Source organism: Schistocerca serialis, chromosome 4, assembly GCF_023864345.2.
Source record: "Schistocerca serialis cubense isolate TAMUIC-IGC-003099 chromosome 4, iqSchSeri2.2, whole genome shotgun sequence".
Lineage (NCBI taxonomy): Eukaryota > Metazoa > Arthropoda > Insecta > Orthoptera > Acrididae > Schistocerca > Schistocerca serialis.
In genome coordinates, this window is record NC_064641.1 from 499,270,102 (window position 1) to 499,284,856 (window position 14,755).

Consider the following 14,755-nt stretch of genomic DNA (forward strand, 5'->3'; position numbering starts at 1 on the left):
TTTGTTAGAGACTCCTACCAAAAAAATAAACAAGTAAAGCAAAAATGCACAGTGTTACAATGGTAGCAGTAAAGCAGCATGCAATAAGATTGTCTTTCTGATTCTATAATGAAATAGTTTGGGTGGGCTGATAAAGAAAGAAAAATCTAAGACTTTTCAGTAACTAAAGTGTAGAAATTACACACACAGATGATAGGCTGACTAGTATTTACTGTCAAGTGGCGAAGTTTAATGTAAAGTCAACAGAAACATTTAAAAGTAGAGAAAACTAGCCTAGCTTTTGGAACTATTGGTTCCCTCACCCCCCCCCCCCCCCCCCCACCCCCCCCACCCCCTGCCCCCCACCCTCAGTAAGAGGAGGAGGACGAGGTGGTCAAAACTCTTGGCTGCTAAGGACCCACCAATTGTCAGGATGAGGGGAGACAAAGATGAAGAGGGAATATACCTTCGACCTGCTTCATTTTTGTCTTCCTCTCAGACTGGTGTTGGACTTCTCTGCCTCTTCCTTTTAATCTCAGTCGCTTTCTGCACTGACAAAGGAACTAACAGTCCCAAAAGATAGAAACACACTGAAGTAGAAAAAGTAATCCTATTAGTAGTTCTTGTAATTTTACTGACAAAAGCCAGGTTCTGGCCCGACATTGTGTCTGCAATTTTCCTTTCCATATCAGCAGTAAATATCCCAAATAAGTATCTTTAAGCTTTAGATGATAAGTAATATGTAGAGAAATGTTATTAGTCACTTTATCTGTATGCATTAAAATGTAAGAGCCACTTCCAGAGAGAAGTCAACAGAGGCTGTTTTGTATGGAGAGAAAAAAATATTCACACATTGGCCCCGCAAAACTTGTGTGTAGGAGCTACGATAAATGCATAACTGCATGTCATACAGTGCATGCATTGCCATATTTATGGTTTGCTTCTACATCTGTGGCACCCAGTGCAACAGTACTATAAACTCAAAATTGAAGTGGAACAAAGACATCATTGTTTAAGGATACTATGCGGATAATTAGACAACAGAATCTGACAAACTGCACGTATTCTGTCTTGTAGTATTGCTGACAAATACCTTTGCAATGTGAAATGGTTTTTTTAAGTTCCAGATTATATATACTTTTAGAATAATTGAATGATATTCTACAACTGAAAATATTCCTGATATTTTGGTCATTTATCATTGACATATTCCTAAATGTGTAAAACTGATAGCAGGTTTTAAATAATATAATGCCATGTGAACGAGGAAATTTGAGAGATTGCTTTTATTTTACAGAGCCTTTGGTTTGCGAGAAGAATATGCAGAAATGATACAATTGTGTAGAAGTTGCCGCTGTTTGTTTTGGAAATCTATTGGACATCCTTGCATTGTGGACCAAGATCCAGAATTCCAGGAGAAGTTGGAAAATGTTGACAAGAACACACTTTATGTACCCATACCACCTCAAGCCTTCCTGAAATTCTTCTCTCTGTGATATGGGAAATTCTACAGAAGAATTTATTCTGCACGGAGGTCAGCCTGTTTTCATTGCATGTATTGTATAACTGTTTCACAGCCACAACAAACATCTTTGTTTAAACCATTTGCTCAAAATGTCCATTATTTTTAATAGTATGGAGACTGGTCTAGTGATCGATTAATATGCATTTTGCAGTGGATGAGTCTACAACTGCACAAAATAAACCTTAAGTGATTCGCACAGAGAATATCAAAATGTTCTTTAGCTTAGACTGATCAGTGTAGTACTGGTAATCACATGGAACGTAGCTCTGTCCTTTCCATTTTATCCTCATCAATCACTTATGTGTGTGTATTTATTATTGCCTTAATTCATAAAACTACTTCCACCATTAAATCTTCTAACTTATATCTCATACACTTCAGCGTATCCAAGAGCATTATTGAACTGCTGTACTACTGCTTTACCAAATTTTCCATGTTTTGTGGCATAAGAGGCACACCTTTTTTTTTTTTTTAGCACTCTGCCCCAGTGAAGTGATTAACCCTTCAACATCGGTGACATGATATCGAAACTTCCACATAATTAAAGCTCTGCTATACACAGAAATAGTATGTCAGCAAAAACATTCATAGCACTGGACTGAATACGATAATATGATGTACATTTTCTTCATTCTTCTTTTGCATCTGCACTGTGTAAGTTGGAAGTAAGTACTTGTGGTGGCTGTTACATTTGAACTTTCAAATTATTGGAGATTATTACTTCTCGTATGAAATATACAGTTATCAATGGAAAATCCAGGATGGACGTAACAGTATTATGAAATGAATAGCTGCTGGGTCACAGGTACAACATAAAGACTCTCTCTCTCTCTCTCTCTCTCTCTCTCTCTCCTCTGGCTGCCGAGACTAGACTGTTAGCAGCAGCGCATGATGGGAGAGGCAACCAGTTGGTGGGGAGGGATAAGGGTAGCATACAGGGTCAAGGTGGAGAAAGAATAGGGCAGCTAGATGCAATCAGGAGGTTTGACAGAGGGCAGGAGGAGAGCAGGAAAGCAAAGAAGTAAAGAGTGTGTGGGCGCATATGTGGAACCGAGGGTTGTGTAGTGCCAGAGTGTGAACAGGGAAGGTGATAGATGGGTGTTGGACAATGACTAACGAAGGTTGAGGCCAGGAGGGTTACGGGAACATAGGGTGTACTACAGGGAGAGATCCCACCTGGACAGCTGATGTTGGTGAGAAGGATCCATATAGTACAGACTGTGAAGCAGTCATTGAAATGAAGAACATCGTTTTGGACAGCATGCTCAGCAACAGGGTGGTCCAGCTGTTTCTTAGCCACAGTTTGTTGGTTGTCATGCCCACATAGAATGCCGCACAGTGGTTGCAACTTAGCTTGTAGATCACATGACTGGTTTCACAGATGGCTGTGCCTTTGGTGGGATAGGTGATGCTTGTGACCGGACTGGAGTAGGTGGTGGTGGGTGTGGTGGTGGTGGTGGTGATGGGAGGATGTATGGGACAGGTCCTGCATCTAGGTCTATTACAGCAATGTGAAGCAAGGGATTGAGAGCAGGGGTTATGTTTCTTTATCCCTAGCCACAACCAAGCCCCACACATTGTTCTTGCATTGTTGCTTGGCTCATGGAATGCCTCCAAATGACCTTACCATCAAATTATCCATCTCCGGCTGCCACCCTTCCTTCCACATGACATTCAGCTGTTTAAGATTCCACCAGTCCATAACCCTCACCAATATAGTCCTGCAAAACGATATCAACCAGGCCCAAATCTCTTTGCAATACCTCCTCTCAATGCACAAAACTCTCCTGTTTTGCGATCCCAAAGTCCTGGATCCCATATCACACATCAAATCTCTTGCCCTTTAGGTACTAGAGCAACATGCACAATGCCACCTCAGAAAACTCTGCACCCTGTTGACTTCCTACTCCCGCCTTGGACTACTACTATCCACCACCTCTACAACAGCAACCAAGCCCCCACTACATCCCCTCATAGCTGACAAACCCTGACTCACAGACCTACTACATTTACCTGACCTTCAAAAACTCCCTGTCATCACCATATAGAACTTAAACAGACCCACGAACCTTTCCTCCAAAAGCCTTAGCCGCACAGAAATATCAGTCCTTTCCAAAGGCCTCGCCTTTTGCTCCACTCCCAAATTCGATCATCTCTCCTTCTCCCGGTCCCTACAATGGAAACACATTTTGCCAGCAACCCCACCAATCAGATTCAACCAAAGACCAGTACTGAACTCTGACTCAGTTCACTCCTCTATCCAACCGTGATCAACCCCTGATGTCCCAAAATCACCACCTGTTAACTTTTTAGAATTTTTTTAACCACAAACCTTGCCTCTCCATCATTCCCCAAATTCCTCAACATTCAAACTAACCTCACTTCCATAGAAAGAATTTCGATTCACCACCTAAAAGCTGGTCCTGACCTTATAATCCTACCTGGTGACAAAGGCTTCACCACTGTCGTTTTTGAATGGCAAGGACTAAGTGACAGAAGGACTCTGCAGGTGGAGGAATCTGACAGCTAGCACCCTTCCTTCCACATGACATCCAGCTGTTCAAGATTCCACCAGTCCTTAACCCTCACCAACATACCGCATTCCAGAAATCCAGCTGATCTCCAGCCTCTCCTTAAAGCCTTAGGCCCATCCCAGAACCTATTTCCCAGAGTCCATCTCTTTCCTCATTCCTAAACCCCCCCCCCCCCCCCCCTGCACCCATACCTTCTATATTCTACCTAAAGTCCATAAAGCCAACCTCCAGGGTGCCCTATTGTGGCTGGTTACTGTGTCCCTGTTGAGAGAATCTCTGCTGTCATAGATCAACACCTTCAGCCATTAACCGCATCCTATCCTTGTATATAAAAGATATAAACCATTTTCTCCACTGACTCTCCACAGTTTCTGCTCCTTCATCACATGGTGCCCTACTCGTCACTATTGATGCATCTTCCCTTTACACTCCCAAGGCCCGATGGATTCCAAACCTACAGCCTCCTTTCTAGTTGCACTGACGAACTACATCCTCACCCAAACTTACTTCTCCTTTGAAGGTATTAAAAAAAAAACAGGGTATGGCTATGGGCATCTGCACGGCACCATACTATGCCAACCTAGTTGTCTGCCATCTAGAGGTATCCTTCCTAAACAACCAGAATCCCAACCCCTCACCTGCCTTGGATTCATTGATGACGTCTTCATGATCTGGATCGAGGCTGAGGACACCCTATCCGCATTCCTCCAGATACTCAACACCTTCTCCCCATTCACTTTACCTGATCCTACTCAACCCAGCAAGCCACCTTCCTCAATCTTGACCTCAACCTGAAAGGTGGCTATATCAGTACCCCCATCCATATCAAACCTAACAACAACCAGCAATATCTTCACTTAGACAGCTGCCACCCATTCCACACCAAGAAGTCCCTTCCATACAGCTGTGCATTTATAGTGACGAGTGGTCCCTCTCTAAGTATACCGAGGGTGTCACTGAAGCCTTCACAGACCTCAATTATCCTCCCAACCTTGTACAAAAACAGATCTCCCGTGCCTTATCTCTCCCATCAACCACCACCCCAAAAGTCGCACCGTCTGGCCACAAAGAAGCATTCCCCTAATGATTCAGTACCACCCATGACTTGAGAAACTGAATTACACTCTCCGCCAGGGTTTGGCTACCTCTTGTCATGCCCTGAAATCAAGAATGTCTTACCCACTATCCTTCCCACCCCTCCCACAGTGGTATTCCACCACCCACAAACCTACACAACCCCTGCTCCAACTCCTTGCCTCATGGGTCATATCCCTGTAACAGACTTAGATGCAAGACCTGTCACATAAATCCTCCAACCACAACCACAACCACCACCACCATCACCGACTCCAGTCTGGTCACAAGCATCATCAAAAAGGCAGTGGTACCTGTGAAACCAGTCATGTGCTCTACAAGATAAGCTCTAAACCACAGTGCTGCATTCTACGTGGGCATGACAACAACCAAGCTATCTGTCCACATGAATGGCCACCGACAAACTGTGGTCAAGAAACAGCTGGACCATGTCCTTGCTGAGCACCCTGCCCAACAAGACATTCTGCATTTCAATGACTGCTTCATAGCCTGTGCCATCTGGATCCTTTCCACCAACTCCAGCTTTTCTGAACTGCAGAGGTGGGAACTCTCACCACAATATGTACTATGTTCCTGTAACCCTCCTGGCCTCAACCTTCATTAGTCATTATCCATCTAGCCCATTAGAGCAATACACAGCCCTCTATCCAACCAACACACCCATAGTCTTTATACTTCTCTCCTTTTTTGCTACTCCTCCCCCTCCCCTCTGACTAAACTCCTGACTGCACCTACTGCTCTACTCTCTCTCCACCTTGTCCCCCTATGCTCCCATAAGCAGCACTTTTCTGTGCCCTACCCCTATCCTACTATCCCTCCCCTTCCCTGCCACAGCCTCCTCCTCATCCCCACCACCCGGTTGCCTCTCCCATCATCCGCTGCTGCTCACAGTCTGACCTAAGCAGCCAGAAACTTTGGTGTTGTGTGTGTGTGTGTGTGTATAAAGAAACATTCCACATGGGAAAAATATATTAAAAACAAAGATTCTGTGACTTACCAAACGGGAAAGTGCTGGTAGATACACACAATAAAAAAACACACACACACAAAATTTCAAGCTTTCGCAACCCACGGGGTTGCGAAAGCTTGAAATTTTGTGTGTTTTTTTATTGTGTCTATCTACTAGCGCTTTCCCGTTTTATGCATACACACAAAATTCTAGCTTTCACAACCAATGGTTGCTTCGCTTCTGATGAAGCAGTTGCGAAAGCTAGAATTTTGTGTGTATGTATGTGTTTGTTAGTGTTTCTATCGACCTGCCAGCGCTTTCGTATGGTAAGTCACATCATCTTTGTTTTTAAATATATTTTTCCCGCGTGGAATGTTATATATATATAAAAACAAAGATGATGTGACTTACCAAACGAAAGCGCTGGCACGTCGATAGACACACAAACAAACACAAATATACACACAAAATTCTAGCTTCTGCAACCAACGGTCGCTTCATCAGGAAAGAGAAAAGGAGAGGGAAAGACGAAAGGATGTGGGTTTTAAAGGAGAGGGTAAGGAGTCATTCCAATCCCGGGAGCGGAAAGACTTACCTTAGGGGGAAAAAAGGACGGGTATACACTCGCGCGCGCACACACACACACACACACATATCTGATGATGTGACTTACCGAACGAAAGTGCTGGCAGGTCGATAGACACACAAACAAACACAAACATACACACGAAATTCAAGCTTTCGCAACAAACTGTTGCCTCATCAGGAAAGACGAAAGGATGTGGGTTTTAAGGGAGAGGGTAAGGAGTCATTCCAACCCCGGGAGCGGAAAGACTTACCTTAGGGGGAAAAAAGGACAGGCATACACTCGCGCGCACACACACACACACACACACACACACACACACACACACACACACATATCCATCCGCACATACACAGACACAAGCAGACATTTGTAAAGGCCTTTACAAATGTCTGCTTGTGTCTGTGTATGTGCGGATGGGGGTGTGTGTGTGTGTGTGTGTGTGTGTGTGTGTGTGTATTCCTGTCTTTTTTCCCCCTAAGGTAAGTCTTTCCACTCCCAGGGTTGGAATGACTCCTTACCCTCTCCCTTAAAACCCACATCCTTTCGTCTTTCCCTCTCCTTCCCTCTTTCCTGATGAGGCAACAGTTTGTTGCGAAAGCTTGAATTTCGTGTGTATGTTTGTGTGTCTATCGACCTGCCAGCACTTTCATTCGGTAAGTCACATCATCTGTGTTTACAGATATATTTTTCCCACGTGGAATGTTTCCCTCTATTATATTCAATCATTCATATATATATATATATATAAACAAAGATGAGGTGACTTACCGAACAAAAGCGCTGGCAGGTCGATAGACACACAAACAAACACAAACACACACACAAAATTCAAGCTTTCGCAACAAACTGTTGCCTCATCAGGAAAGAGGGAAGGAGAGGGGAAGACGAAAGGAAGTGGGTTTTAAGGGAGAGGGTAAGGAGTCATTCCAATCCCGGGAGCGGAAAGACTTACCTTAGGGGGAAAAAAGGACAGGTATACACTCGCACACACGCACATATCCATCCACACATACAGACACAAGCAGACATATTTAAAGACTTTTAAATATGTCTGCTTGTGTCTGTATGTGTGGATGGATATGTGCGTGTGTGCGAGTGTATACCTGTCCTTTTTTCCCCCTAAGGTAAGTCTTTCCGCTCCCGGGATTGGAATGACTCCTTACCCTCTCCCTTAAAACCCACTTCCTTTCGTCTTCCCCTCTCCTTCCCTCTTTCCTGATGAGGCAACAGTTTGTTGCGAAAGCTTGAATTTTGTGTGTGTGTTTGTGTTTGTTTGTGTGTCTATCGACCTGCCAGCGCTTTTGTTCGGTAAGTCACCTCATCTTTGTTTTTATATATAATTTTTCCCACGTGGAATGTTTCCTTCCATTATATATATATATATATATATATATATATATATATATATATATATATATATAATTTCCGATGAATTCCTTGTGACTGAAAGCTCACTTTCTGACAGTCTTTTTGTTGTGGCTCTGCAATTCAGCATCTCTGCTATATGGTGAGTAGCAACTAACCTTTTCATAACATTGAAATGTACAATTAATTGTAGATAACACTTGTCCCTACACCTTCATTTTTAAAAGGGACATCCATTTATGCTTAACAATATAAGAAATTCTTTACCATATTACATGATATGTGGACAGGTCATTTTCCTTTCTGTAATCATCAGTGTTCAGTTTTACTCTACATAATATATTTCATATAAGCAGGGCTAATTTAAGGCTGAAGTGGGGTCCAATTTAACGCCAAAGTGCTATAAGCAACCGCTTGGTTTGCCCGAGACCAAAATTTGCTTACAGGGTGTACTATCATTAGTACTGAAAACAACAGATTTCCACAACCACTAAATGTGAGATTTATTTTTAAAGGTGTTATCAAGAAAAGCCAACAATCTGAGGTGGGATGGGGGTGTAAAATGATATACTTCATTGTGTGTTTGGAAAAATGTTTCAAACTAGACCTGCATTGAATTACAAGTTGACAAGTCTAGAAACAAAATAAAAATTAACAATGTGAGCACAACTGATAATTTGAATAAAAGCATTGTTATATATTACTACAATTAATGAGAATATATTCTGAGCCGAGAAACAAAAGGAAGATGTTAAAGCTCTGCTTGTCTGCTTTACATTTTATAATTGTAATATATACTGAATAGATCACAAAATGTTTTGTCTCGATCAAGGACAAGGTTTCTTCTACTTTAAAGGGGAAAAGTAGTGTAAGGGATGATGATCTTTGAGGAGTGATTTATTAAGTACTCTTATTTGTAAATGAAATTTTATTAATGGTCATTGTGACGAGTTTACTTCCCTACATATATAACTGATATGGATATTACTATGCTTTTGACACAAGTAGCACTTAGGTCTTTAACTGAAACAAGGTCTGAAGTGCAAAACAATGCTTTATCCATTTCGTTGGCTAGGGCACACCATGAAAAGATATTTACTTCTTAGGCATCAACCTCAGTTGGCCAAGGCTTGGAAAAGAAATAGGCTGTGGACTTCAAGAAACAATGTTATCATTGCCAGAAGGTGATTTTAACATTGTTATTCCTCTTTGTCAATCCAGAATGTTAACTATTGCAGAACCTCATTCCGAAGCAAACACTGAACCATGAGGTATTTATTTGTATCACTCCCTCCTTGCACCACAATCATGAACACAGAAATAAATACATCCGATTATTTGTCAAGCTTTCATTTTCATGTTTCTTTAGCTGGCAAAAAAATCATTTTTTTCCCAATTCTCAACCAACCAACAAAATTTCAGGGTACAGAAAAAGTAACCATCCACCTGTAGCTAATTAATATGTAGCATGTTGGCATGTGTAACAGCATACACACTTCTGACTTGAAGGAGTGCTAAGTAGTGAAGTACAGAGACTCCCAAATACACTGATCTGCAGCCACAGCTACAATTATTGAAGAAAATAAATAATGGTCAACCAAATCACAGCACTAATTGCTTAAAGCAACAGTTGCTCCACTTGCCTCTCTTCCTCTCCTCCATAGATAGATTCTCAAGAACTTATCGTGTATTTCCCATTTACTGTATGATTTCCTTAAGAGGTAGACAGTGTTTTATAAACAGTAAAGGTACATTAATGGAGTTCTAATGAATTTTTAGTAATTTTTAAAATAGTTGGTTGTAATACATTTTTAAATTTGTACTGGTTCTTTGTATTGTTTCTCCTAATGTTCACAAGTTGGGACACACAACATTGTTCTTATATGCAGCCATTTTATGAATGTACTTCAGTGTATATTTCACTGCAACATTTTGTGCACTGGAGACGATATTCCAATTTGTGATTCTTACACATAAAATTTATATTGTACTTACAGTTTTCTGTGCTTCTGTTACAGAGAAAAAATTGGAAGGCTAATGTTGCAGTCAAGATCTGAAGCAACCTTTGTTCATAGACTGTACATAAACGTGGTGCAACATTGTTAAAAATAGTCCAGCTCTGACGTTAAAACTGCATTAAAATAAACATATAAAAAGTGAATCATATGAACCTTTAAAAAGTGACTTATTTTTGTGTGGTTTTTGGAAATGTTGGGGTTAAGCTTAAAATGTATTTCTATTGAGAATGAAATAAGTTTTGATTAAATTCATAACAGTTTTAGAAAGATCAGTGTTATTGTGATTACATAAGAAACAGTCATTGTTTGTAAATACAAATGTACCATTTACTTAATTTCTGGAGATGTTTATGATAATTACCTTGTAATCAGTAGTTGTGCTATTCACTAGTCAAGACACAATATGTGCCGTAGCTGGCAGCTAAACTGATTAGATTCTAATTTTTTTTTTTTGAGTGAATCATGGAAGTAAGCCAATGTATGTGTCTCAATCTTGACAAGTTCAGTATTTTCTTACGTACACTGGAATTATATTGCAACTCACAGCACTTTAATATGGGAAGCTCATGAACAATTCCAATCATTTCAGTAGTATCATTACAGTGTTTATATGAGTGTAAAAAAACTTTGAGAAAGCTCTATGAATTCTGATGGTTAAAAAAGTGTCATTTTATTTTGTGCTGTTGTCATTTGCAGTGTTCCTTTGTTTCATTTTGTGATATTAGAATGGGATGAAAGTTCAGCTCATTTCAAAAAAATTATTTAGTTGGGTTATACACATGACATCTTTCAAAGTGTATTAATTTGATGAAAGGACAATATAAACTGTACAATAATCTTTTGTCTTCCAATGTACGGTAATTTAGATCTCAATTATAATTTTACACTATGATCAAATATTGGTTGAGCCGTTTGAATAATTATTATTAGAGTTCATGAGTGGCTCTTGCTTATTTGAGCTGTGTTGTGATGTTCACACAATTCTTATTGTATAAGTACATTCAACTCTTAGCTTTGAACCAAACTATTGTGACAAAGAATTTTTCTGCTACGTACTGGATAGCATTTTATATTTTGAAAATTCTGTTGTTTCTAAAGTGACTTATCAGTTCAGAAAACAAGGTTCAGAAGTACATTAAATGTGTTCTGTGAACATTTTTATATCATTTATTTGACATTGTCTTAGATGAATAAAGTTTTGAAATGAAGTGGTTTACCACCTTAAATGATGCTGTAATGCATTCCAACTTTCATTGCTGCAACCATTGAATATCCTCCTCCTCCTCTCCCACCTTGTGATATAAGAAAGAGGTTAATTATTAATCCATTAGTTCTTGACCTCCTTCAGTTCAGTCATACACTCCTGGAAATTGAAATAAGAACACCGTGAATTCATTGTCCCAGGAAGGGGAAACTTTATTGACACATTCCTGGGGTCAGATACATCACATGATCACACTGACAGAACCACAGCCACATAGACACAGGCAACAGAGCATGCACAATGTCGGCACTAGTACAGTGTATATCCACCTTTCGCAGCAATGCAGGCTGCTATTCTCCCATGGAGACGATCGTAGAGATGCTGGATGTAGTCCTGTGGAACGGCTTGCCATGCCATTTCCACCTGGCGCCTCAGTTGGACCAGCGTTCGTGCTGGACGTGCAGACTGCGTGAGACGACGCTTCATCCAGTCCCAAACATGCTCAATGGGGGACAGATCCGGAGATCTTGCTGGCCAGGGTAGTTGACTTACACCTTCTAGAGCACGTTGGGTGGCACGGGATACATGCGGACGTGCATTGTCCTGTTGGAACAGCAAGTTCCCTTGCCGGTCTAGGAATGGTAGAACGATGGGTTCGATGACGGTTTGGATGTACCGTGCACTATTCAGTGTCCCCTCGACGATCACCAGTGGTGTACGGCCAGTGTAGGAGATCGCTCCCCACACCATGATGCCGGGTGTTGGCCCTGTGTGCCTCGGTCGTATGCAGTCCTGATTGTGGCGCTCACCTGCACGGCGCCAAACACGCATACGACCATCATTGGCACCAAGGCAGAAGCGACTCTCATCGCTGAAGACGACACGTCTCCATTCGTCCCTCCATTCACGCCTGTCGCGACACCACTGGAGGTGGGCTGCACGATGTTGGGGCGTGAGCGAAAGACGGCCTAACGGTGTGCGGGACCGTAGCCCAGCTTCATGGAGACGGTTGCGAATGGTCCTCGCCGATACCCCAGGAGCAACAGTGTCCCTAATTTGCTGGGAAGTGGCGGTGCGGTCCCCTACGGCACTGCTTAGGATCCTACGGTCTTGGCGTGCATCCGTGCGTCGCTGCGGTCCGGTCCCAGGTCAACGGGCACGTGCACCTTCCTCCGATCACTGGCGACAACATCGATGTACTGTGGAGACCTCACGCCCCACGTGTTGAGCAATTCGGCGATACGTCCACCCGGCCTCCCGCATGCCCACTATACGCCCTCGCTCAAAGTCCGTCAACTGCACATACGGTTCACGTCCACGCTGTCGCGGCATGCTACCAGTGTTAAAGACTGCGATGGAGCTCCGTATGCCACGGCAAACTGGCTGACACTGACGGCGGCGGTGCACAAATGCTGCGCAGCTAGCGCCATTCGACGGCCAACACCGCGGTTCCTGGTGTGTCCGCTGTGCCGTGCGTGTGATCATTGCTTGTACAGCCCTCTCGCAGTGTCCGGAGCAAGTATGGTGGGTCTGACACACCGGTGTTAATGTGTTCTTTTTTCCATTTCCAGGAGTGTATTTCTTTCTAATTCAGGCAAAAGTAAAAAGGTAAGTGTGAAGAAGAAACAATAAAGAGAATAAAAAGTTTTTTCATAATAGTCTCTCGACAACCACAAATGCCTTAATGATTTGAATAATTCGACTTTCCTTAGTTTACCTGGCCAGGTAGCTATGCCCTGGGATGGAATAAGGAGGTGCGCTGACCCCGGATCAAACCCGCCTGGTAGTTTCATGACAAGATCCAGTGTGCAGGCCAGCCTAGACGTGGTGTTAAGGCAGTTCCCCACATGTCCCTAAGTGAATACTGAGCTGGTAGGCAAGTCCTGTCTTAGTTACACGAGACATAAACATATAGAAAACTTTGCTCATTTTTACATGAACAACACCACAGGCAGACGGCGTATGCACATTCCGTCCTGGGGTGACGGAGTGGTGAAAAAGGCATCTAACCACCCCTCAACTTAACCATGTCAAATCTGTAGATAACCATGCTGATCCTGCGCTGATCTGGGACAAAGGCACATGAAGACGATCTTTCCCTGGTGTACATATTTCTTCCTCTACTCCTACAAGTGTAGAATTTGCAAAAACTAATTTGGTTGCTGCTTTACTGCTGCATAATAGTTTAGAGAATACTGCAAATTCATTTTTAAATGATGACAGCTAAATGATATATACTTTAGTTACACATACAACTAACTTGTTCATGACAAACAGCTCTTATGAACTTAATGCATTGCAACAATGGAAAAGTTGACCTCAATATGACTCACTTATTATTTCAACACTAACCTATAAATGAGCAGAGGCACCTGTTTAGGATGGAGGAGGCAGAGAAGGCTGCTGAATAAATTAAGTGGCAGTACTGTCAATATCAACGTTTTGGGGTTACCCTTAAAACACTTAGCGGAATAGCTGGATGATAGTGATTGGGGAGGGAAAGGGAGAAGGGCTACAAACTAACCGGCAAACACACCAGTATCAGCTCCTTGATTGTGCATGTGAATGCTTTTTCTGACAGGCTATTAATTTTTTTGCAAATGCTTTATGCCTATAGGTTACAGTCTTATTTGCTCCGAACAACAATGGTCTGTTGTGATTCCCCATCCACTCCCCCCTACCACCATCCCCTCCTGGATTATTTTCTTTTTCCAATCCCCATCCACCACTTTTTAGTCACTGAAGAGGTAATTACTGCTGCTTGTGCCTGTGAAAACTTTTTGTGACCTATGTTTGGACATTGGTTTTGTGATGAAATAACAACAAGTGAAAATACCGAGTATTTTGGTAGCAATATTATGAGAAGTAAAGTTGCTACTCACCATATAGCGGAGATGCTGAGTCGCAGATAGGCACAACAGAAAGACTTTCACATTTAAAGCTTTCGGTCGATGGACTTCGTCAACAATAGACACACATACACGCTCACACAAACGACTGCACTCTCTGGCAACTGGAACCACACTGCCAGTGTAACTACAGGTTTGTGTGTGTGTGTGTGTGTGTGTGTGTGTGTGTGTGCGTGTATGTGTCTATTGTTGACGAAAGCTTCCAGTGTCAAAATCTTTTTGCTGTGCCTATCTGCGACTCAACATCTCCGCTATATGGTAACAACTTTCCTTCTCATAATATTTTTACATTCCACCCTGGATTTTCCATTGTTTGAGTATTTTTAAATCAATGGCTCTGTAATAGCTTTATGTTCTATAAAGAATCTGAAACATTGATTAGTTACAAAATCTGCAATCTTAAATTATAATATATTTTGAATAGTCAAGGAAATTTACCATTTAATTTTCAGACATTCTGCACTCTGCATCTATGTCCACGTGATGACAAGGCAGTTACACAAAGCACTTTATGGTCTATTTTGAGGTGGGAGTGAATGTCAATGATATTATTAAATAATATATTTATTTAAAAAATAGAAATCCCTA

The 14,755-nt window shown here is 41.9% G+C and overlaps 1 protein-coding gene across 1 annotated transcript in view; it reads left to right on the forward strand.

The window, feature by feature from the left end:
* The window catches only part of LOC126475222 (F-box only protein 32), a 556,323-nt gene extending 545,043 nt beyond the window's left edge, over positions 1-11,280 (forward strand). The window contains exons 8-9 of the mRNA XM_050102888.1: positions 1,277-1,513; positions 10,055-11,280. Of these exons, the coding sequence (XP_049958845.1) occupies positions 1,277-1,475 (199 nt within the window). The 3' untranslated portion in view covers positions 1,476-1,513; positions 10,055-11,280. The remainder of the gene's footprint in view (positions 1-1,276; positions 1,514-10,054) is intronic.
* The last annotated feature ends 3,475 nt before the right edge of the window (positions 11,281-14,755 follow it).